This window comes from Diadema antillarum, unplaced genomic scaffold, assembly GCF_040938485.1.
Source record: "Diadema antillarum isolate AM-2024a unplaced genomic scaffold, OU_Dant_1.0 seq00000511_RagTag, whole genome shotgun sequence".
Taxonomy (NCBI): domain Eukaryota; kingdom Metazoa; phylum Echinodermata; class Echinoidea; order Diadematoida; family Diadematidae; genus Diadema; species Diadema antillarum.
Window position 1 is genome coordinate 224170 of NW_027271465.1, and position 26597 is coordinate 250766.

General features: G+C 39.6%; 1 protein-coding gene across 1 annotated transcript in view; it reads left to right on the forward strand.

Moving 5' to 3' along the window:
• The window catches only part of LOC139734116 (uncharacterized), a 76663-nt gene that overhangs the window by 43197 nt on the left and 6869 nt on the right, over positions 1-26597 (forward strand). Inside the window, exon 3 of the mRNA XM_071644932.1 lies at positions 7661-8035. Coding sequence (XP_071501033.1) covers positions 7661-8035 — 375 coding nt within the window. The remainder of the gene's footprint in view (positions 1-7660; positions 8036-26597) is intronic.

The following is a 26597-nucleotide window of genomic DNA, read 5'->3' on the forward strand; positions in this document are numbered from 1 at the left end:
GTGGAGTGCGCTTCTGCGGTAAACGCGGGAGCACTAATCTCTCACCCCTCTCGTGATGCTCAGAGGAAGTTGAGGGAATACGCGGGAGGTACAAAAGCTTGCACCCCTTCCGTGTTCATTGGAGCGTACGCGGGAATCGCGGGAGCTACAAATCTCGACTCCTCCCGCGTTCACAGCAGGTTCAGCGTGAATACAACCTTACACAAATCCATTCCAGAATATCTTTATTTTTTTTTATTTTTAACACTGGTCCTCCTTGGCCACAATTTTCAGGATTGTCGTACCGGAAATTTTATACTGCACTTCTTCAAATCCACAAGCTCTGGTTCATAATCAAATATTATGCAATTTTGTTTTCCGTACACGTTTTTTCTTCTAGTAATATCAGATGGCAAATAAATCCCTAAAACATTACAAGTCCTTGTATTATTCATTTTGATAACAGCAGTAACAAAAATCCATGGTAAGAGGGAAATTTATCAAATCATTAGAGTATTCAGCATTCACCTTAAAAACAAACAGATGAATTCATCTTTCGTACTGGACTCACATATAAATACACCAATCATCTATTCTTATCAATTTTTTTTATGTTCTTCGTCTTCTATACTTATTACTGTCATTATTACTACTATCATAATAACTCTGTTACTATAACCTCTATAATTTTCTTTTAGACAAGCAACAAACTGGTATAACTGTCTTTATCTATCTGTCCTCTACATGAGCACCAAGCGTTTCATTATTTAAAGAAAGAAATATCAAAATCACAAGCGTTGCCCTCTACTTTCTTGACAAAGTATTTGTTATGGCCAATTTTGCTCAGGGCCATCACTATATAGGTAGTAATGAACTTGGGACCATTTTCTTCAAATCCGCACCAGCTAGAGATCTTAGACTTGAAGCAGGGAGGCGGAATTGCTTGAATTAACGCACTATATAATCTATGGGTATGGTTATATTTGAGAAACTTAAGTATACTATAGCAACGACTGTACTAGACATGCATATCAGCATCAAAGTAGGCCTATTTTCTATTATTTGAGTTACAATAATCTCGCATCCTTCCCTTACTCTATACCAGAGGAGGGATTACGGGGTAATTAAGTTTGCGCTCTCTTTTCAGTGGATGTGAAAGCGCTTCTGCGGTAAACGCGGGAGCACTAATCTCTCACCCCTTCGTGATGTTCAGAGGAAGTTGAGGGAATACGCGGGAGGTACAAAAGCTTGCATGCCTTCCGTGTTCATTGGAGCGAACGCGGGAATCGCGGGAGCTACAAATTTCAACTCCCCTGCGTGTTCATGGGAAGTTCTGAGCGAATACACTAGTCAGGAGGTAAAATCGAAACTTGTCAAATCATTATGAAGATGAGAGTTCACAAATGCATTTATTTTTCGAATCGTATTACATCGTCTGTGTCTACTCTTTGCCTCCTCTTGTAATCATAATTTTTATTGTCTCCTCTCATTTTGCAAGGGGTCTGTGCCGTCCATTTACTCACTTCACATAAGCTAATTCCAATAATCATTTATGTCATTATTATCATGACATCATAATTTTCTTTTAGCTCTATAATTTCCTTACGGATATTTCTAAGCGATACGACAGTTGTTTTCTAGCTCTATTTTTCGTATGAGGACGGTATGGTTCCTAGCTTTTCATATAACTTAAGCAAATTTAATAAACAAACAGTGCAACGGGCCGCGGGGCGCTCAACAAATTGTCGATCGCGCGTGCCAGCTGTTGTGGTCGCATTTTTCTCGACAGGTTGTGAGTATCAATGACATTTCGGGGAATACACGTTCTTTAGGGGCTACACGTGTTTTCATATGGTTCTCTGCTAAACTTAATTCTCTGACGTTCGTGGCATAAAGTTACGGCAAATATATAGGCCATAAGTAAAGCAAACAAATGGAAATTTAAAAAAAAAAAAAATCTTTCTCGTACGGTACGTTGCCTTACGCTGTGACAGGGAACAGCTGATACGAACTAGCACAGGCTTATTAATAGCTCATGCGGTACCAGAAACACATGGAAGGCAATATTATTTATTTATTTATTTATTATCATTATTATTATCATTATTATTATCATTATTATTATTATTATTATTTTTGGTACTGCCAACCAATCGACTCGGCGGTCATACAGCACGGTCGGAGAACTAGATGTGAGACACAGGTGCGTCAGTTACCAGTGGGCCTACAAACTGTACTTTACGTACCTACAGGAATACTGTACTACTATAGCAAAAACACATCGTGCTGTTTTCATGGGACTGGAAATAAATTCAACGTTCTGCATAAACTGTCATGTTGCATTGATTCTTGCCGTTCGATGCCTCCTCGGGACTCGCTCGAAATGAGAAGGTAACGATATTATACCGTTGCGTTCGTGGTCCAATGCGAATGTCTTCTAGTCTTTAATGATATGTAGCATAAATTTTACTTGGGTTTTGCTGGGATTAATTCCACATTTGTTTTTCAATGTGCAAGTTTTGTACTGTGATTACGCCACTCGTAACACATACAGTGCACATTGCGTCGTCAGGAACAGCACGACAAGCACAACGTTGAATCGCGCGCTGCTAGCTGTGCTGTGCACAGTGTGCATGCATGCTGCAATCGCGATCGTACAACTCGCACTCGCTCGTGTGGGCGGGAGTTCCCTGTACTGTGTGCGGTATTGTCGCGATTTTTGGCGCCGCACACATCGTCCACGGACTTGCGAAAATTCTGCATGACAGAGCGCGGGAGTACGCGGGAGGACGCGGGCATACGCGGTAATCGCGGGAGTGACACGGACCCCCACAGGTTACCGCGAGCGGGACTGTAAACTATTCTGACTTCATGTGAAATTCAGCCTATCTATCATACACTCTGCTCAGCTCAACATCCTTGTTTAAGGGAGGGATCATTGTCATTTTATCCCATGTGACATGATTAGAGAGAGTATGTGTAGATATTGCAAGCATTGCTCACGTCTGATGAGTATGACAACGCAAATACATTTTCAAGAACAAATTATGAGCAAATCATGAGCTAATCACGACCCTGAATCCTGGAAGTATCTGCAAGAAATGACAAAATTTGTTGAAATTCCCTCAATACTATTAAATATGCCCCTCGAACAACTGATGATGCTTCAAAATCCCCACGTTCCTTTTGCAATCTTTTGCCACCTGAAATGTATGGATTTTGTACTTTGCCATTTTAACAACATTAGCATCCTTTGCAAAATGGTTCATGTGCCCCTTAAAAACAGGCCTATATGAGCAAACAATGTTCTTTTTATTTAGAGCAGATTTTATGAATTTTGGCACATAAGTTTGTCTTGAGGTATCAATGTGAAAGACTCATTTTAGGAGGTGGTAGAGAATGCATTGCCATGGTAACATCTTGGTAACTATGGAAGGGTGATGAGAAGAGTGATCACTGATGGTATCTGTGTGCTGCTGTATGTAGTCATCATACAGATCTGAATGGCAGTATAACCCTTGACTTTAAATAATTAATTATATTCATAATGAGGAATAGGCAATTCTGAATTCCCTGAAAGTTGCCAGCCATCATTTTTTTTAATGATTTTTAGTTTTATTGTTATCATTGTTATTGTTAATAACATTAGTACTATTATTATTTCTATTATTTTCATTATTCATGTATATTTGCATAAATAAATAATAATTCTTACCTCAGAACTTTATCTTGCCCTTCTTAAGACAAATAATTCAAAACTTGTGCTGCTTATAAATGATTACAATGTAGTCTTATTGTGCCATATTGTATGCTTGTGGTCTTAAATTAACTAAGTCATATGGAATCCACTTATTGTACTAATACATGGAAAGTTGTTCGAGCAGTTTGCATTTACTGGTGCAGTTTAGTAGCAACAACTTAAGAAATTGCCATCTTGTCAAGGTTGATTACTGTAAAACTAGAAATTTTTTGTGTGCACAAAACTTTTACAAGGAGCCGAGATTTGCAAAATAAAATGCATGTGAAAGTTCTTGCCTACACAATGCATTGAGTGCCAGTGGCAATTTGCGAAACTTGTACGATGAGCCAAGATTCGCAAAAGTAAAATGCGACAGTTCTTGTCTACTGCCAGTGGCGATATCACAAAAGTTTCACGCCGTGAAAAACGCTGTCGGCTCCAATTTGTGAATTTTTCTAGTTTTGCAGTACCACTATTACTGTTTGCTGTGAGCTGCTGTTCTTCTGCAGTGTGAGACCTGAAAACATAATCAGAAGGATAATATGATGTGTATGGTCCACATGAATCCTTCTATTTGAAGAAAAAAAAAAAAGTTGATGGACACAAAACATGCTGAAATTTGTATTTGGCAATAAAGTTGCTTCGTATCAGTAATGACAATTGATTCATTGCATTAGAAGAAGAGGAAATGAAAAATGGGGACCAGATGACATTGAGTGGCGCCTCCTTTTTTTCTGAATCAGACAGAAACAAAAAAACAAAACAAAAAGACAAAGCACCAACCAGCAACCCAAAACTGTCAGATGTGTAGATTTGAATTCTGGCAGTGAACATCATCCATGTTGGCCATGAGTTGGAATAGTGATCAGAGAATTATGTGTGTTTCTTTAATGAGTAGGAAGTCTTTCATGAGTGAATATGATATGGCTGAAATTACCTGTAGAGCTGGTGCGAATTGAATATTGATAAATTGCTTGTTTTTAAAAGAAGAACCTTCATTTAAAGAGAGTTTTATGGTAATAGGAACAATGCAAAGTGTGAGAGTGTGTGTCCGTGGGGGTGTGAAAAGTGTAATCTGTCAATTATGAAAACTTGGCTTGTTCTAGCTGAAGGTGTGAAGAAGGCTTGACTATCATGGGGAGTGGGAGGAGGGGAGGAAGGGGTAGTGTGGGGTACACATAGTAAGTCAGGGATGGGGGTGTTGGATAGGGAGTGGGGGATAGGAGGTGTTGGGTGGGAATTGGGGGATGAGGTAAGGAAGTGTGAGGAAGAATGAACCTGTACCAGGTTCCATTTCATGTTGAGGTTTTGTTCAGACTTTTCTGTTCTTCTGTACTTTTGTTGATCTTTTTCTTATACGAGAGATGAAAATGTGTCATATGACCTAAATTTTTTTTTTTTTTTGAAAGATAGATATTCAATACAACAAATATTATAGTTGATTCTCAAGAGTAGAAATGACCATTTGAAGCTGAGAGGAGGAATGCCTTGGTGCTACAAACACACCGATGGTGACAGAGCCGGCTATTTTGGTCTGGGCGTGGAAGGATCTGAGCTATAACAACACTCCAAACATTTTTCCTGCGATCTCAAGATGCCCGAGGCCGCCCCCTCTTTTCCCGATGACACATTTCTTGCTTCTCCCCTCGGTCCTCCTACATCTTGTCTCGGATACTCTCTGTCTCGGATACCCAGCGTCTTGGATACCCAGCGTCTCGGATACCCAGCGTTTCGGATACCTTGTTCCCTCCACAGTCTTGGCATGCGGCCATATGTCATGCGTCTTACTACTATTGTCTGAAGGAGAAAATGCTGATTCCTGTCAACTCATCGCTAATGTCAGCTTCACCTCCTTCCCGTCCTATCAAGAGATGGACAGACTGTCTCGTCATTCGTCGTGGAAATGAGCTGAAGCTGGGAGGAGAGAGACTCATGGACAAACAGACATCTAACTTACCAAGTGTCTTTTTAATTCTTTGAAATAAACATCAGTCCAGCATCAGTCAGCTTTATATAAACCTGATTCATATTATATCCACAATATTTTACAAAGGGGATTTCTCAATGCAGAGTCTGAAGAAACTTTAACAGCAAAAGAGAAAAAGCATGTAAATGTGCAGTCAATCAGAGGGATTGAAAATATTGAGAGAATTTGAATTCTTTTGATGCAGTTTCATCTTGTTGCATAAAATTATCTTAAATAACCAACATTTCACTGCTCAGTTTTGGTTACATGCAACGAGTGACAAAGTGAGTCCATCTTTCACATTTATCCCGGTGTATTATGAATGATGATAATAATAATAACTATTTATGTTATTAAGAAAAGTGTATACATGTACATCCTACATTAAATGAGAACAATAGAGAGCTACCTGTAGTACCGAAATCATATCATGTAGTCTGTTTCTGATTGCCTCATAAAGCTGAGTCTATTATACAAGGTAATATTGAAAACACATGTGCAGGTATCCATTTGCTGCATTATACTAAACTTTTATGACACAAATTGTCTTAGCAACTCAAGTACCTCACGTTACTCTGCAAAAATATGAATTATTACAATATTATCATATCTTTTCTTTTTATGGGGGGGGGGGGGATTAATGGAATGCCAGTAAATAGTTTGGCAATTTATGGCAAAATATATTGCAATCTATGGCCAAATGTATTGCAATCTATGGCCAAATGTATGAACATAATGATAGAGTTTAAGAAAGGTTTTATCATATATTGATAATGACTTTACAGGTCTTGTCTCATAAATGTGACTATCATCGTAATTTTTTTTTTTTTTTTTTTTTTTTTTTTGGTGGTATCTCCTTCAAGGTTATATAGAAGGCATAGGCTGTGTAACAACTTCATGTGTCTCTGTTGGTGAATGCTAGCATTTCTGGAGTCTTGAATCTCGGAAGTGTTATAATGATAGAGAGAGGCTTTAAGTAGAATGAGTGACAAATTAATAATATTGGTGTCAGGTCTTAGACCAGGCCATCCTACTGTCTCTCTGTTAACATACAAGGCCTTCTCCAGCTTGGAGTTGGAGTGTCATCCACAACGAGACGAAACCGCAAATTACTCGGTAATCATTTGTTAACCGCAAAGGTGGTGTAGCAGAAGTGGTGGTAAACCGCAAATCTTAAGAATGTCAAACCTCAAGAAAGTACAGCAGTCTGTGGGAGGAAAAAGTCAGTGTACCCAAAACCATTTCATATCATGGAGTCCTTGATGTGTTGATTTTGGTACTATGAGTTCTTTTGATTTGTGTCACTTAAAGTTGGTTCAGGCTGTATAAATTTTCTTGTATTTGTGCATTTGTGGCAAAGTGTTCCGTCAACACTGTTTAGGTTAAGTAACCACCAAGAGAGCACAATGTGGTTAGAAGAATGGACAAAAAAAATGTCTAGCTGAAAACCACAGGTATTTGAGTATGTCTGCAGAGAGGGAAATGGGGTGAGATTAGAAGTCAAATATTGCATTGTACTCTCTGGCTCAGTGTGAATGAATCAGTTAGTCTCTCTTTCTCCCTCTCTCTGCCTGGACTGGAAACCGAAAGCAGCGGCTCCCCTCATTTTACAACTGGCTAACCACAGTAAAAGAAGCCAAAGCGCATCACAAACCCGGGGAACCATGCACCAAATACGAGGTGACAATGGGTGTCTGGCACATCATTGTAGTCATGAATGTGAAGCTTTCATGGTAGCCCTTCATCCATGTCAATACTGAGTCCTGTTACCACTTGTTATGGTGACAGCTTCTCTATACATTGCTGATTGATATTAGATAGATTTCAACAGATTGCTTGATTAGTCATTGATTTCGTTCTTCAATGGATGGATAAGTCCATGAAATGACAGTCAGTCAGTTGACCTGTTTCGAAATCGACATGAGTATTTTTTATCAATTAGTGATGTTTTTTTACTGTTTTGTTCCTGCTTGCAGCTGAATGCTCCAAGAGATACACGGACGCGCCAGGCCTAATCACCAACAGCCTCCCTACCCCATCCCCCAACACTGCACGCTCCCCTCCAGGGCACACGACCACCTGCCGATACCGCATCTTTGCTCCTCCGGACCACTACATCCTTCTCAACATAACGCAGTTAGAGGGCGTTTCATACCGCAACTGCCTGCCTCGCCTCGTGGTGAAGGACGTGGGTGTGGGCAACTCGTCGCCCCTGGCGACACTGTGCAACGGGGAGGAGCCTCTACCACTCCTAGTGCAGTCACGAGACAACGAGTTGCGCGTTGTCTTCCGAAGCCAGGTTCGACAGACGAGCCTCTTTAGGGCCACATTCACCTTCCATAAAAAACTAGGTCAGTTTGGACTTGCCCCCTCCTCATTATCAATTATCATTCCTTCTATCAATCATGCTGTTCCCATCCTCCAACCTCCCCAGTGTTTTCTTACAGTAAGCTTTTTTTTCCTTTTATTTTTCAATTATCTCTCCTGCCCAGAGAGCAAGGTCTAGCAAATGAGCTGCTTCCATGCAACATTCACCCCCTCTACCTCTAGCTAAAAGCTAGGATTCTTGACTATTAACCCCTTCTCTCTCACTCGGCTGTCTGTTTATCTCTTCCTAAAGATCTAACTTTGCATGCAGTATTATTTAGAACATCATCATCGATGCAAGTGCTACATTCACTGTCCAACTAAAACTTATGATAAGCATGTCATCAAGAGCACATGTGAGTATTGTGTACTAGTTGTATTCTGCATGTGTCTGCTTGGTATATTTTTTGTAACTGAAAACAAGCACACAAACAAACTTTACTAATGGTGAATGATACCACCCAGTCTTTGATTTATTGTTTTCATGTCAATAGATTTGAAAATACTAAAATGATATTAGTCAGTTACGAAACTAAAAAAAATATAATATAAAAGGTGATAAATCAATGAAGTCTATCTTAGTTGCCGATTCTTTATTGGTCAGTAATTTGTTTTGTCACTTCCAAATGCTTTCAAAGACAGATGTTGGCCATCTGTAGGCCTTTACTGAGTACTCATCCACATTTTTGTAATGTTTTGTTTGAATGCAACTGGTCTGAAGTACTAGTAGAGACAGTAGTGTATTTTCAACAAGGCAGTACCTGTATGATAACGAGCCTGTAATCGGCTGCAATGCTTTAAGACTCATTTCAGATTGCAAGCTGTAACGGCTTGTAGGCACATAAACAGTATGAAACATAAAAAAAATACTTAAAAAAAATACATGTTTAATATTTTTCAAATTGATGAAATTCTTCCGTCGAGTTGTGTTTTTATTGCTGATTGACAGATTGCCCTACATTGATGTAAATAAGCACTGAATTGATCAGAGTTTTAGTAGCAGACATGTCATTAGAAATCAGGGGCATACATACTCCAGCAGGATTTGAACCTACACCCTCCTACGTCTTATCCACTAGACCACCGAGCTTCCGCCCAACAGTCAGTGTTGGTCCTAATGCTCACAGCATGCAGCGGGGACTGCGTAATTATTTAAATTCATGAAATTTTTCGGTTGAGTTGTTTTTGCAAATGATTGACAAATTGCCCTATATTGACGTATATAAGACTGAATTGATCAGTGTTTTAGTAGTAGCCATGATACAAGAAATCAGGGGCGTACATACTCGAGCAGGAATCGAACCTATGACCTCCTGATCTCTGGACAGGCGTCTCATCCACTATCCATGTTTAGTATTGTATAAGAGGCAGAGCTCAGAAATGAATATTATTCATATATGTGCAGAAGGTGGGGTGTGTGACAAAGTATACATGCTGAGGAAAGTTGCTTTTGGAAATTTAAAGCATGTGAGCATTTTTGCTTGCTTTGTGTTCCACCGATGAAAGTCTCAATTTCATGGAATTAAAAACATGCAAAATTCATAAAAACTGGCTAAGCACGAAAAATAACTTGTGTGAAAATAATCACTTTTATAGTACTTTTCGTTTGTGCCATCTACACTAGAAAGTACTCAAAGTTTGAGACAGGGCACTTTGGAGGAAGAAAGAAGGAGGTGATAGACCAGAATGAGTAGGGTACTATCTTTGGTCTCCTTATATATTAGGATATGAGCCAGTTCTTTGCGCAGATTTTGAGCCCTACCCTGCTGAACCCTTGTCTATGTGCCGGACTATGACATGACCCTGGACACTATACAGTATACCTTCTGGATATTTTCGGGCAGCAGCTTTGTCACCACAGCTCTGACCCACATCATAAAATCCAGCAACAAGGCAAGCATGGATGGCCCTGTCTGCAGGCATTAATCTGTCTGGGTCACTCTTACCTGAACTGACTTGTAGTATTGCCTTACAGACACATACAGAAAGACAGACAGACATACAGACACACATATGCACACACGTGCGTAGGCTTACACATGGATGAGCCAGACATTCGCTGCCACCAGCATCGGCCTATTTGAATCTCCAGCTTACTCCCAGACATAACAAACACATAGGAAATAGTGATGTCGACTGTCATCGAAGACGTAACGCCAGGATTAATTAGGGAGATGTCAGTCACGTTTTGCAGCTCTCGGCGAGCTGCGATGTGTGGTGATGTCACGTTTGCCAGGAATGTGCCAGTAATCGGTGGTGATGATTAGCTGCTCTTGAGCTGATCTCGCTGCATGAGCTGTGGGGGGACTGTACATGATGCTGTGTGCAGTGACATCCCATTTCTGTGTAGCACACAGTCTGTATTGCAGACATCTTGAGTTTTGTCAGTTTGGATGATAGGAAAGATAGGACAGGATGCCAGGGGAGACATTACCTATTGTTAATGATGTCATATTTTCCCTCTTTTCTAGAACACTACATCAAGCCTGACAATTCAACAAATGTTTTATTTATTGAATGCAGGATGACTTCTCTGTAATATGGAATTAGATGGAGAAGAAAATGCCTCCAGTATTTTGTTTCTTGTTGAAAGGTTAATCCATGAATTGTGGTTATTTGGCTGCATAAATTACAAGCCATTGATTATATCAAATACATTTTTTTTCTTTTATACCCTTTGAATAAGAATAAACATGTATAATCTTGTGAGTACAGTACACTGATCATTTGCAGGTCATGGAAAAATCTATAGGTACAGTGTGTAGTACAGATTGTCTTTCTTGCACATTGATAACATGAAGTCATGGCCTATTGTAATACTGTAATCACCATATATGCTTAGTGAGTCTATTTTTTTTTATTTTTTTTTTGCAAATCAGGACTTCCCAACATTTTAGCGAGTGATTGAATTCATGATCGTGGAGTATAGCAATGGATCAAGAAATGTACGCCTGCATGTTGCATTCATGTCAGAATCAGAGTTATTATTTTCATTTGTTATCAAATTTGTGAACAGCACCCTACTTGCAAAATCAAGTAAAATAAAAGCCGTATGAAATACTGTATACGCTGTTATTTTTGCATACAGATATTTTCGCGAGTGAGAAGGTCACAGACATTTTCGCGAGATGTTGTTTTCGCGAATTGACACAGAGGCCTTCATAAGCGCACTACTACCTTAGTGTGTGGTGACATTTTCGCGTGTTGTTAAATTCGCGTTCCAACTGTGATTCGCAAAATTCGCAAAAATTAAACCCTCGCAAAAATAGCAGCGTATACAGTATGTGCCGTATGATACAGTATATGCCGTATGATACAGTACTTAAAGGACAAGTTCATCTTCATAAACATAAGGATTGAGAGAATGTAGCAATATTAGTAGAACACATCATTGAAAGTTTGAGGAAAATCAGACAATCCGTTCAAAAGTTATGAATTTTTGAAGTTTTTGTGCAGTACCTGCTGGATGAGAAGACTACTGCAGTGTATGAATAACTTAGATGTCACATGCGTACAACAATGTAAGGAAAATATAAAGAGAATTGCACAAAATTCCATCTTTTGAAAAAAGTACAAATTCCCCTCACTCGTTACCGATAAATGTTATGGGTAATATTATTCCCCCTGCCTTTAGAAAGAGGCAAGTCAATTGCTCTTTTATTATGCGAAAAAGTAAAAATATGTTGAATTTTCTTTTATATTTTCTTCATACTGTTGTACGCATATGACTCACAAGCTGTAGTAGTCTCCTCATACAGCGGTTCCAACACAAAAATTTAAAAAATTCATAACTTTTGCATCGATTGTCCAATTTTCCTCAAACTTTCACTGATGTGTTCTACTAATATTGTTGCATTTTCTCAATCCTTATGTTTATGAAGGTGAACTTGTCCTTTAAGATGGCTACTGATTATCAATACATCAGTTGGTAAGAATTATTGCAAACCAAGTACTTCTTCTATCAAATGCTCTTTAGGCATTTACAAGAGAATCTTGCTAGAATTCTTATTGAACCTTCCCCTCATGCACACATTCATGAAATAGCAACTGCATATGAAAATTGCCAAGAATATGATGCTGACTTGAGGCAGAAAAAACATAGCAAAGCATGCTTTTGAGTTGCTTTTGCCCTTTTTTGCTCTCAGTGGTGTGGATATGTAATTGCAGTTATGAGGAAGAAAGCCATGAGCTTTGACTGTGTTTTGTGTCAACATATCAAATGTGTTCTAGTTTTACAAAGGGCGTTTCCTCTTATTTCCTTGCATAGAATAATATTCAATGATAACCTATGGAGTTACTTCTAGGAAGTGACTCAAACCACCTTCATTGAAACAGCGTTAAATATGTAGGTGCAACTTGACACACGGGGCTTGACTGTCGTGCCAAATTTTGGATGGTCATCACGCCACACTCGTATGATATCAGAAAATTTGTCGATAGGTCTCATCTTACACTTCGTTAATGTTCTTTCATTTTCAATTATAGGAAGTAAGGTGTGTATCATTTGGCACACTTGGTTAATGTTCTCTCATTTTCAACTATAGGAAGTGAGATGTGTATTATTTGGCATGCTATATTGGTACTTGAAATGGAGAAGAAATAACTGAGGTTATCAAATTCCAGTTGACTTCAGCCTCCTTAAGGTTTTGAAAGATAGATTTTGCATTTGACATTGAATGCACTCGGCAATTAACAGCGCTCTTGAGGTGAATGCTTTGTGAGAGCTACGAGGTTAGAACGTGATTTCCTCCTTTCCCACCACTTCAAGGCAAATAACAACTTCATAATTGTCATGAACAAAACTGTTTTGATGAGTTTCAAGGCATGGAATGTAGAAGAACAAGAAGAAACAACAGCCCTTCAAATGACAATTGAAATGCCTGTTTCTTGAGTGGATCCACTTTTATCAAAAGAACCCTAGGATCAGGAGCTGAACAACAACTTTTCTTCTTGAGAGTTGTTAACAGGTATTTCAGTTTGTGCAGTGAAGATGTTTTGATGATAAATCATATTGCATTGAACGTAAGGAATCCTTGTGTGTGATGTTCTTTGTCTTACCTCTATGGAACTTAGACGTCTGTTAAAAGTTCAGATTTATACCAGTCTAGATCAAGTGAAAATGTCTAGCTCTTGTTAACCTTAAGAATATGACTTTATAGGCAGATGTAATATGAGTACAACTTATGAAACATATGCTGAGCATCATTTACGACGCCACATAACTTCATGTTTCAGTGTAGTCTGGGAAGAATGCCGATAGCAGGAAAGAGTGTAGGTGTACCACTCCCCAGTCTCCATGCCTTACCCTCCCTCCCACCCCTGACATCAGCCTCATCGTGAGGGGTGACTAGTGTCACCCATAGACACGTATGATGGGTGTCAGGACCAGCAGGTGGTGATGAACGTGGGCCATTGTTGGAAACAACCTTAGAGTTCAACTGGCATCCTCTATTCCATGTTCTCACACACAGACACACGTAGACAAGCACATACAGGCACTCACAGACTGTTGCACACATTTACAAGCACACACATCTGTTCACAGACTTTATTACACAGGTTGACACACACATTCTCTCCGCACTACAGGCTTGCACATAAATGCTAACACACAGACACATTTGTGCTCTAAAAGTGGGGTGTTCAGTCACCCATTCTTTAATGAAGTATGACAGAGATGGGTGACTCTCCACTCTTTCCCCCTCACAACCCCCTTGTTCCCTTTGCCGCTCTCCCCCAGCTCCCTGCCGCTCACTCCTCTCCCTTCCGGACCCCTCCTGTTCTTCATCTCCTCCCTGCCCTTTGCCCCTTTAGTACCCTTTCCCCTTCATGCCCCTTATCCCTCTTTGCCCCCCACCCTTTTTGCCCCTTATCCACCTGCGCCCCACTCCTCTGTTTTCCATACCTCTCCCTACGCCTCCCTTTCTGTTCCTCACTCCTCTGTACCTTACCCCTCCCTGCCCCTTATCCATCTCTGCTCCTCACTCATCTCTATCCCCCTCTCTGTCATCACCCATCTCTGCCCCTCACTTTTCCCTGTTCCTGTAATACCTCTCCCTACTCCACATTCGTCCTTATCCCTCCCATCCCTTACCCTCCCATCCCTCTCACCCCTCCTTATCCCTCATCCCTCTCTATTCCTCACCCCTCCCATCCCTCACCTTCCCATCCCTTACCCTCCTACCCCTCATCTCTCCCTATCCCTTACCCCTCCCTATCCCTCCCTATCCCTTACTCCTCTCTATCCCTACCCCTCCCTATCCCTCACCCCCTCTTCCCCTTACCCTTCTTGGTCTCTTACCTTCTCTACTCCTTACCTCACCCCTCCCTGCCCCTCACCCTTCTCCCCCTGTTTCTCTCTGTCTCCTTGTTTCATCCCCCCCCATTCTTCACCCTACTGTACTACAACCCCTCCCTGGACCTATCACATTCCACATGGAAACAGGATTTCCGATCCAGCTTGCTGCGTGATTAAGGGGACAAGCAATCTTTAGTGATGAGGGTAATAACATGGTTTGTTTCATTATCATTGTATGAGGGACAGGCTATCATTGTTGGATGTTATTTCTTTGTACAAAGGAAGGGCAGGGGGATCTGACTGACAGCTAAACCTCAGTCAACAAAATCAAGTGTGAAGTGCATTACCAAGAGCCTGGAGTTATTGACAAATGTGTGATTTAATGAGTGCCTTACAAGCTTATACATTGTAAACTATGTTTGTAAGGTGTGTCATGGAATGATTCTGGATTCATTGTATGAGTGATGTATGTCAAATTTCACATCTTGAGTGTGACTTGGAGTTGTCTACATCATCCTGAAACACAAGTTTACAATGCATGTTTGGCTATCCCATTCAATTTGTAGTATACAGACATTGATGGAGATGGTTCACTGAGTACGCCTTGCTGTGGTGAATGTGTTACAGCCATAATACACCCCATGCACCATCTGAATGGGGAGTAATGTATCTTGTTTGGGTAGACAGCCATGTATTGTGTGGGAACTCTTCTGACATGTCTACAATGACTAGAGTTTCAGAGCAGTGCTGGGTAAGGCTTGTATGTGCAGCTATTTTATGGCTTCGTGCCAGGAAACCTCCCTTCGCTACCCAAGGCCCCCCCCCCCCCACATTACCTCTTGAAAAATCAGTAGTGCATGGCCAGTAATCACATTCACAACATGAATGCATTAAGCTCCTCCCCATGGCAACTTGACCTCATGCAACCCAGCCTTTCTACCCCAACCCTGTCTTTCCTTACCTAACCCGCCTTTCTTTCACAATCCTGCCTTACTTCTCCAACCTTGCCTTACTACCCCACCCCACCTTACTACCCCAACCCACCTTACTACCCCAACCCACCACCTTACTACCCTAACTCACCTTACTACCCCAACCAACCTTACTACCCCAACCCACCTTACTATCCCAACTCACCTTAACTTTTCCAACCCTCCTTATTATCCCAAACTACCCTACTATCCCAACCCACCTTATTATCCCAACCTACCTTACTACCCCAACCTACCTTACTATCCCAATACACCTTACTATTCCAACCCACCTTATTATCCCAGCCCACCGTACTATCCCAACCCACCTTATTATCCCAACCCACCTTACTACCCCAATCCACCTTACTACCCCAATCCACTTACTATCCCAACCCACTTTATTATCCCAATCTACCTTATTACAGTATCCCAACCCACCTTACTATCCCAACCTACCTTACTATTCCAGTCCACCTTACTATCCCAACCCACCTTACTATCCCAACCCACCTTACTACCCCAACCCACCTTATTATCCCAACCCACCTTACTACCCCAATCCACCTTATTATCCCAACCCACCTTATTATCCCAACCCACCTTACTACCCCAACCCACTTACTATCCCAACCCACTTTATTATCCCAATCTACCTTACTACAGTATCCCAACCCACCTTACTATCCCAACCCACCTTACTATCCCAACCCACCTTGCTATCCCAAGCCACCTTACTGCACCAACCCATTTACTACCCCAACCCACCTTACTATCTAAACTCACCTTACTACCCCAACCCACCTTACTATCCCAACCCACTTTATCATCCCAATCTACCTTACTACAGTATCCCAACCCATCTTACTATCCCAACCCACCCACTATCCCAATCCACCTTACTATCCTAACCCACCATGCTATCCCAACCTACCTTACTGGCACAACCCACCTTACTATCTCAACCCACTCTACTAGCAGGCTTGATGTAGATAGCTCTGTGAACCTAATATTATAAACTGCATGTCACTGTGGAACTAAAATGCAATGCTACTCTATCTTCAGGTTGATTTTAAAAGATGGAATACAATCATACATGGATGATAGGCTGTGGAATGTTTTTCGTGTGTGTGTGTGGGGGGGGGGGGGGTGGTGCAGTTGACGGGTCAAAGGTATTGAAGCACCCCCACCAGTTCTGTGGCCCCTGATACAGAATGGTAGAAATTTTCATTAAGATCCGATATAGTAGGTCATGTTTTGTCTATATGTCACACATTCTCACAAAACTTAGATACCCTTTGTAAGATGTGAATGCGACGTCATTACTTCAAGTCTCCCATTGATCTTAAAGGCTTTGTTTACCATTTGCAAATGAAACAAAAACCCAGCTTTAGTGCTTCAAAATAGTTCTAAAATGTGAGTTAGGGATAGAAACAACCTATGTAAAAATGCTAATCAGTATAATCAATGTTAAGTATTGTTAGATATACAAAATGTGAACAATAGTTATAATGAAACTTTCGAGAATAAACCGTCTACAGTTATGGTTTATTGAGAAAAAATTCTCCTCATATTTTAGGCTTTATTGCAAATTTTTTCTATGGTCTGATGTTTTGTGATACAACTTACCTACACGTATGCATCAAATGTGATAACTCGAACATCCTTTACGTCACTGCTCCCAGTGGTAAACAGTACCTTTAATAGGAATTCACATTTAATATCCGTATCTAAACTTAGATGGGAGAGCATGTATCGTAGTGCATCCTTTAAATCAGGTTTATGCTATTTTGTAATAACCTAGTTAAGTGATGACTTCAAGGGATAGAGGTTATTAAAATAATATCTTTGTGTACAATCCAGTGTTGAAGGAGTGAGATGATAAACAGTCTTTTCTACAAGGCATTTCCAATGAAACTGATCAATGTGCTTTACATGGTAACACTGTTGCAGTGACCATGTCAAAAAGAATATAGGAACTTCATAAGATTCTTTTCTTTTTTTAACTTGATACTTAGGGTGATAAGAGGAGTTCCTTTGGCAAGGTATTCCATTCTGGTGGTCCACAAAATGAGGAACTACACTCGCCAGCCGTAGTTTTGACACATGGTAACTAGAGCACCATGGTATTCCATAGCAGTTTATAAGTTGAATGGTAGGGAGAATGTATCATTTGTGATCAATATTTAGGAGCTAAATAGTGTAGGCAATGAAAATTCAACAAACATTTTGTATGACTCTTTTGTATACAGGCAACCGATGCAACTGTTTGAGTAGTGGAGATGCACAGTCACGCCTATGTGCCTATGCAAGCATTGGACCCGTTGAAGTCTAGCTATGTCGGTTTTGGACACATTGAAGTCTGACTATGTCGGTTTTGAACACGTTGAAGTCTGACTATGTCAGTTTTGGACACATTGAAGTTTGGCTATGTCGGTTTTGGACACATTGAAGTCTGACTATGTTGGTTTTGGACACGTTGAAGTCTAGCTGTATCGGTTTTGAATATGCTGAAGTCTAGCTGTGTTAGTTTTGGACACGTTGAAGTCTCGCTTTGTCGGTTTTGGTTTTGGACATATTGAAGCTGAGCTACTGTAGTATATGCCATTTATTTAGTAAGGTTTCTATTTTTGCAAATTTCGTGAGTCGGGTGTTATTCACGAAATTAACAACATGTGGAAAAGGTTACTCTGATCCCAACATGAATGCGGTGTGCACGCATACATGTTTTCTCGTTCATCACTGTATATCCCGATTGCAGAGTTTACCATTCCTGAAATTGTCGGGAAGTCCCAACTCGCGAAAAATTTAGACTCGCTAAATGTATGATGTATACTGTATGTTGGTACCATTGCCTCATCTGATTTGTATTTGTTGTGTTTATTATCACTATTTCATGCAAAGTTTTGGAACTCAAATTTCATAACTTCTTTATTCTATGTCTTAAGTTACCTTGGTCCATCTAGGACTACCTCTCGAGTTGATGTCAGCTGCAGCTTGGCTGCGACTCAACCATGCAAATATTAAGTGTAAACTGTTACGGAGGCTTGGCCACGGCTAGGCTCCTCAGTTTGACACATCCAATGTTAGTCCATACTGACGTAATGGAACGTCATCAGTTTTGTGCAGGTGGTCATCGATCACATACGCACATCATGCATGCATGCACATTGATTGTCAGGAAAAAAGTTTGAACACTTTTCTTTGATACAAAAGCTATATTTTCTGGCAAGTTTGAAGAGAAAGTGAGGAACATCATCAGCCACCCTGATTATCATACTGTATCCTGTGATCATTTTAAGTTGGATATTTTTGAAGTTTTCCAGTTTGCTATCTGCTTAGATTTTGCTGTTTTAGTTTAATTGCAGCGAATGGCTCATTTGCTCGAATAGATTATACATTCAGTCCCATTCAGTCATGTATATGTTAGTGTAGGCTTAAACATATTACCTTGTTGCTTCATAAGTTCAGTAAAGGTTTTGTTTACATGTTGCATACCTCCATGGTAGGATAGAAGAAGTTGTACTTGACTGCAGCCTAATTTCTAGGTGTAAACATACAAAATTGAAGGATTGAACCGGGGGCCCCGTGGCATGAAATTTTTGTGAATTAGAACTGCTGGCCTTTTTCGCATATCGATTATCAAATTTTTGCAAATTTACTACTAGCATTTACTGCATTATAGTGTAGACAGAAACTTTGGCATGCATTTTAATTTTGTGAATCTTGGCTCACAGAATGCGATAATTTCATGCATGCGAAAACTTCTGGTTTTACAGTAATATCTTATAATAGTTTTAAGTGCACATGGTCTAATTAAGTGCATTTATGAATATGTTGATTCTTCAAGCTTGTTGTGTCCTGAATAAAGGACAAGGTTATATACATAATGATCCTTTCAAAAAACATGTAGTCAGGTTAATAGAACATTGATATCAGTTACCAGAACTATCTTACAATTCATGGTTATAGTGTGTAGTCTTCACAGAGTTCAGAATGATGCATGTTTTGAAGCTTTATATCAAGTTCTCTGCTTTTGCACTGCGACATGCTATCTCAGTGAACAGTGAATAGAAGGCAGACCGTCAGTAAGAGACCAGAGGGATACAGCAGGCATAGCGGAGGTTTGATGTTATGCATGGGGAGACCCTGTCTAGACATGTCTTTTTAATGTATGCTCAAAGGAACTGCTGTATCATTAGACACAACATCATTTGTGTGAGTGTGGCAAGGCTATGCTGTATGCTGGCACTCAAGTTACTGCCCTAGAGTCGAGCTTTATCAGAAATGTAAAAATAATCAGTTTGTCTACACCGTGCTTTTGTGTGTGGCTGCCCCCTGGTGATCTAGTCTTTTTAGTATGTATTAATGAGAGCACATCAGAATTGCTCATAAGTCTTGTCTTCATTTTGCAGTCACCCCATGAGGCTGAGAAGAAAGAGCAAACTAGTCTCTAACAGGAATAATTATGGTGATGAAATGCCATGATTAGAAGAGAGATGGACTGCTTACAAAGAGTCTGAAGTGAGGTTTGGCTATACTGCAGAGTAATTATGGCAGGCACTTGCTCCAGTATGAGCGGGAAATAGGCTATGGAGAATCAGTGTTTCATGACTGAAAAGAGATTTTGTATAGATCAGGGCTAGCATGTCAGCTGATTCTGTTGGTTTTTTTTCATATTTCCTTACAGGTTTTAACCCTTCCCCTTTTAATTACTGTAAAACGAGGAATTTTCGCGTGCACTTTAATTTCGCGAATTTCGCGAACGCCAAGATTCGCGAAATTAAAATGCACGCGAAAGTCCTTGTTTACACTATATGCATTGAACGCCAGTGGCACTTCGCGAAAATTTCATGCCACGAAAAAGGCTGTCGGCTCCAATTTGCGAAAAATTCATGCTGTGAATATATCGTATTTTACAGTATCTTAATAATATCTATTCTGGGTTTTTTTTTTTTTTTTTGTTGATCACCGATTCCCAGTGAATTCATGCAAGCATATGTATGTATGCTCATCTTTACTGTTACATGTATGCTGTGATAACAAACATATTCATATGGCTCTACATGTATGTTGATGGAAGCCTCTGTTCAATCTTTCCTAAATAAAAATATAACAAAGCTAACAACAGCATGTAAGATTTTATTTTTCTCTTGCATGGGAACTGTGGCATGCATATGTCAAGGTTATATATCAAGGAAGCTTTTCTTGGATGAAAGGTTACAGTTAATCCTGTGTCTTCTTGGTTCTTTTGTTATGCATCACATTACACGCATGTCATTTCTTAAGCTGTTAAAGCTACAGAAAGCACAAGATGCTGTTGTGAGGGTCTTATCTAGGACATGTGAAAGGGACCATGTGAGGCCCATTTACACACACTGGTAAAGCATGATTCAAATCTTGCTTCTTCTTTTTTTTTTTGCGGTGTGGTTCAATTGTACACAGGCAAAAAAAAAAAAAAATTGTGATCCAAATTGCACCAGTTCACAAGGAGAAATTGTGACCCAAATCACACTGGTTCGTTCATTAGACCAAAGTGTGCATGAGTGAATCTCTGAGTTTGGCCTGACTTTAAAGGGATCGCACAGTTTTGGTTGAGACCTAATTTCAGGTTTCTAACATTTTTTTTGTGTGTGAAATAATGAAAAACCTCTTATGAAATATGAAAAAGCATGTAATTCTATGAGGAATTCAACGTTTATTTGATGAAAATTGGTTTTGAAATGGCTGAGATATCCAAAAAAGAGTGATTCTTATAAAGTGTGGGATCCACACTTTATTATGATCGCTTTGTTTTTCTTTGTTTTTGGATGTTTCAGTAATTCCAAACCCGATTTTCATCAAATAAACTTTGAATTCCTCTTAAAATGGTATGCTCTGTACTAGATTATAAGTGTTTTCTTGGTATCTCGCAAAAAGTTAAAAGCTCATTTCTTATCTCCACCAATACTGTACTATCCCTTTAAAGGTCCTGTTTACCTTTGGGAGCAGTGATTTCAAAAATTTTCAAGATATCACATTTGATGCATATGTGTGGGTCTGTTGTATCACAAAACATCCCACCATATAAAAGTTTTGCAATAAAGCCTAAAATATTAGGAGATATCAGTGTTTTTCTCAATAAACCATAACTGTAGACGGTTTAATCTGGAAACATTTTTATGCCTCCGCCACGAAGTGGTGCCGGAGGCATTATGTTTTCGGGTTGTCCGTCCGTCCGTCCGTCCGTCCGTCCTTCCGTCCGTCCGTCCGTCCGTCCGTCCGTCCTTCCGTCCGTCCGTCCTTCCGTCCGTCCGTCCTTCCGTCCGTCCGTAATGAATTTTGTGGACAGGCTAACTATCAAAACCTTTTGAGGTATCCTAATGAAACTTGGCATGTATGTGTATCAGGGGGTGAAGTTGTGCCTATCAACTTTTGGGTGCACATGCTCAAGGTCAAAGGTCAAAAGGTCAAGGTCAAATGCATAAAATTTCACTATTTCCTCCATATCTATGCAATACCTGAAGATATTTTCTTTATACTTAGTGTATACATGTATTACCCAATTAAGATTCTCTGGTGAAAGTTTGGGGTCATGAGGTCAAAAGGTCAAAGGTCAAAAGGTCAAGTAAAATGTTAAAATTTTACTTTTTTCTCTGTATCTTGGAAATTGTTCAAGGTATCTTTATGGAACAAAGTATGTATGCATGTACTGACTGGCAGTGGTTATCTAGGGAATTTGGGGTTCATGTGGTCAAAAGTCAGGGGTCAAAGGTCAAGGGCAATACTTCAAAATTTTACTATTTTCCTTATATTTATGCAATGCCAGCAGGATTATTTTTTTTAAAACTTGATGTATGCATGTATGACCCACTAGAGATTCTCTGGGATTTTTTTTCTTGCCAAGAAGGTCAAAGTTCAAAAGGGCAAAGATCAAGTGAAAGTGCTGAACTTCTTTCTCCATATCTCGGAAGTAGCTCAAGTTATCTTTAAACTTAGTACATATTTATGTATGTTCTGCCTGACATTGATTCTCTTTAATATGAATCAAAGGCCAGATGAAAATGATAACAATTTACTGTTCAATGCAGAAATTGCACTTTTTCTCCATACCTTGACAATTACTTAAGTGCGTAAACTTATGAAAGGGTCAAAGTCGAAGTTAAAGTTCTTAAATCCCCAAATACATGCTCTCCTATTCATCCAATTAAACATAGGTCAAAGAAGGTGAATATTTTGATACATTTGTGACAAACATGTCATTTTAATATTTTGCCAATTTTGTGAAAATGTAATCACACATTGTCCACATGTACTATAGACCTATTAGGAGAATCATGCATTATGGCGGAGGCATACCAGTCGCCATAGCGACATTTCTAGTTATTATAACTATTGTTCACATTTTGTGTATTTAACAACACTTAACATCAAGTATATGGATTTGAATTTTTACAGTGGTTGTTTCTATCCCTAACTCACATTTAAGAACTATTTTAAAGCACTAATGCTGGGTTTTTGTTTCATCTGCAAATGGTAAAGTATGCCTTTAACCCTACTGTTCCACACGTGCCTCGCATTATTGGATTAAAACAAATGGTACAATTTTGCACACCGTTCATATACCCTTTGCACTGGAAATAATGGCGAGTATTCTAAAAAAAGCATGACTCTTTTAGAAACATTGCACTTTTAGTGGTGTATGGATCATGATTTAAATCTCACTAATAATTGTGGTTATTGTTTCCACATGCATAAAAATATGGATTTGCATCATGATTCAAATCATGATGCAAATAATTATGACTATTTGTGGCTGCGTGAATGGGTCTATTACAAAGTTTAGAGAGACTTCTCTGGATGCCATCAAGAGAGTATATTGAGTCCAATTTATGCTCATCACTTAGGATGCGTTCGAGCGCTCTCCTAAAGTGAACCGTACCGTACCGTACCCGCGCCAGATGAGCGCTCGAACGCTCCTAAAGTGAACCGTACTATACTGTACTGAGCCAAAAGTGTACCACTTCGCAATGTGCTCCAAAAGCGTACCAAAAGTGTACCAAAAGTTTGCTGTAAGGCATGCGCGTATCATGCGCATACGTCACAATGCAAATATATCATTCTCTTTGTTCCGGACAGCTGAAAGTAGTTCATGCGCACCAGGTGTATGACCCTCTTGCTACAAAATGTGTGACCTTTTCTAAAAATAACTCATGAGGTACGCTTTCTCAACAGAGCTCTCGAATGCTCCAAATCTGGCACAGTTTGTTATGGTACGCTGTGGTTCAGTTTGCTTTGGTTCGCTTTAGAGCACTTGAACGCACCCGTGGAGGGCGTTACAGTACATGGTTTCGCCCAGTCATACGATGACAATCTCAGGCTAATACTACATTCACATCACCTGAAAAATTTGTGCCAGTGTTGCACCAAGACAGTGCCTAGGTATGACACCGGGACAGTCCCTGTACCAAACGAATGTTTGCATTGCTCTTGCTGTCTTGGAACAACTTTGATGCAGTCTAGTGATAGTGCATTCATACCGCAGGAGTACACGTTCATCCAGCACCGAAGCACAATCTGTGTTTTCTGTATCACATAAATCAATGGGGGGCATTGCCCACAGAAAATAGAAAAAAGAAATAATCATATGCGCACATTTCTGCCACTCGTGACTTGAACTGCTACTGTTTTCTGCAAGTGATTTTTGAGTTATCTCTTGTCTTGAAAGTGAATTTATCATGCTGTTAACTCATGTTCTAATATTTCAACAACATCTTTCCTAAAAACTGACCAGCCCCTTCACTATTGTAAACGGACAGCATGTGTGGTTGACCTTCCAAACTTTTTGTAATGGAGTTGTACCGAGACGCTTTCACATTGCCACCTGCCTTGGTGTAGTACTGGTGCTGCAATGGAATTCTCGCCACTGACAATAGGCGATATCAAGGCGATATCAAGTGATATCGTACGATACCTCCGATATCGAACCTGTAGGGCCGGGGCAGTAACTTCCGGTTATTGATTTGCGTGTGTGCTTTTTCTATTGGCGAACTTGCCAGCTTTGTTTTGGATCCAAAGAAATATATTTGTTTAGACTTTAGTTTGTTTATTTCCCAAATATAACTATCCATTACACCATTGGGTTTTTCTGTGAGGCAGCAGAGTGTACTTCTGATGATGCTAAAAGGAAAAAAAACTGGACAAATACCCGTGCGCCGAGCAGTAGAGGTCCACCACATGCACAGGCCGTGCATCGAGCTAGCTCGCACGCATGAAACCGGAAGTTACTGCCCCGGCCTGAGAGGTTTGATATCGGAGATATTGTACGATATCACTTGATATCGCCTATTGTCGGTGGCGCGAGAATTGTAATTTGACAAACTACACTGGTGTAGTTTGTAATGGAGATGCACATTTACATTGCCATCCCTTTCAGTACAACTGAAGTATAACACCAATGCAGCACTGTGATGAGTTGGTAATGTGACTGCAGTATAACAGTGTGTGCTGAGTGGTCGTCTTAGTCCTATAGTGGTGAGAGCCCATTTGTGGCTCAAAGATCAGGATTGTTTTTTAGAGTCAGAAACTTCTCAGCTATTCACTATGTTTGTAGACTCAGTCGCCAGTTCATATTTGCTCTGTGTTTAACTTTGGAATCCTGGAAGTTTGTTGTGAAAACATTTCTTTCTCTAATACCATTGAGGTACATAAATGTCATTTGGCGCAACTTTGTATATTTTTTTAAAAGATGACCTTTTTCGTTGTTTTTTTTTCCCTTACCTTTATCTTGCACCTTGGAACCATTATGGAACTATGATATACAGTGTACACCCCATCATCATTGTTACCATGAAAGTTAACTCTTCAGTTTTGGATCAGAAAACCTTCTTACTCAGACGTACGACACTGAAGAATCCTTCCTGACCACAGAGATTTCTGTTTCTGTCTTTGATTTCTTTCATGGAGAATTATAGCTTGATGTATACATTGTCAAATGTCAGGGTATGGTTGTATGCGTAGAAACAGAGTTCCTAGTTCCCCCTGAAACAATTTATATGTCTTGTTATCTTACAGTAATATTCAGAAACTTTTTATTATTTAGAAAACAAACCAAGCTAATGAAAAATTTGTAGATATAGTGGAAGAGCTATGCAAATAGATAAGATAGTGTAAGATTGACCGGGTGTGTTATGGAATGGTTACAGGTGAAACGAATGAAGAACCATGTTTGATGTGAGTGATGCTTGCTATAAATCACTGATAAAGATTGTGATTAGTGCAAGTCTTGTAAATGATAAAGAAATAATGGTTGGCATGATAAAATTGGTCTGAATATAGTTTTGAAGAATTTGAGAAAAAAGTAGAAGAAGATTTTTCAGCATGACTGTTTTTAACAGAATTTTCTTCATACTGCATGTGGGCACAGAGAAGGGAAGGCATTTTGTTTGTTTATTTGTGTTCTTTGGCTAGATTCAAGTCCGACACAAGTCTTTTTTTTTACCATGATGATTTACCCATTGTGTACTTCTCATAGCGATGCAACCTCAAAAATTCCATCTGGTTTTGCATTCTTTGTTAAGTCATTATTTCACTCTGTAGTCATGAATTGGTTTTTGTATGTGATATGTATATACATGTATGCTTTTATTTGTGTTTCATTTTCATTTAATGTAGGTTAACATGTATATGTGGGTGTAGGACCTACATGTATGTGGGTTAATGTATTTGATTAAATGTAGAATGTTTTGGGAAACGACACAAAAATTCCTCAGCTCCAAAAACTACAATGTAGGCCTACCTGCATAACAGTTCATTTGCAAGGTAGGAAATGGGCTAATAGGCAAGAGGAAGATAGGAGAAGAGAAGATAAAAAGATAGATAGGAAGATTGAAAGATAATGAAGGTATGAAGATACAAAGATATGAAGGTAGGAAAGAGATAAATCAAATTGGAGAGAAGAAAAGAGGAAGATATGAGAGAAAAAGATAGGAAGATGGGAGAGAAGATAGGAAAGAAGGAGAAAGGAGAGAGAAAGATGAAAAAGAGGAAAGTTAGGGTAGAAGATAGAAAAAATGAGAGAGGAAGATAGAAGGAGATAAGATATGAGAGGAAGAAAGGAAATAGGAAGGTAGGAGATGGCAAGATTGAGAAAAGGAGAGAGGGAGAGGAAGATAAGAGAAGAAACTAAGAAAGAAGAAGATAGGAGAGAAGAAGATAGGAAAGAAGAAGATGGGAGAGAAGAAGATAGAAAGCCAAGGATGCTAGCAAGACACAATGTTACACATTATAATGCTTGTG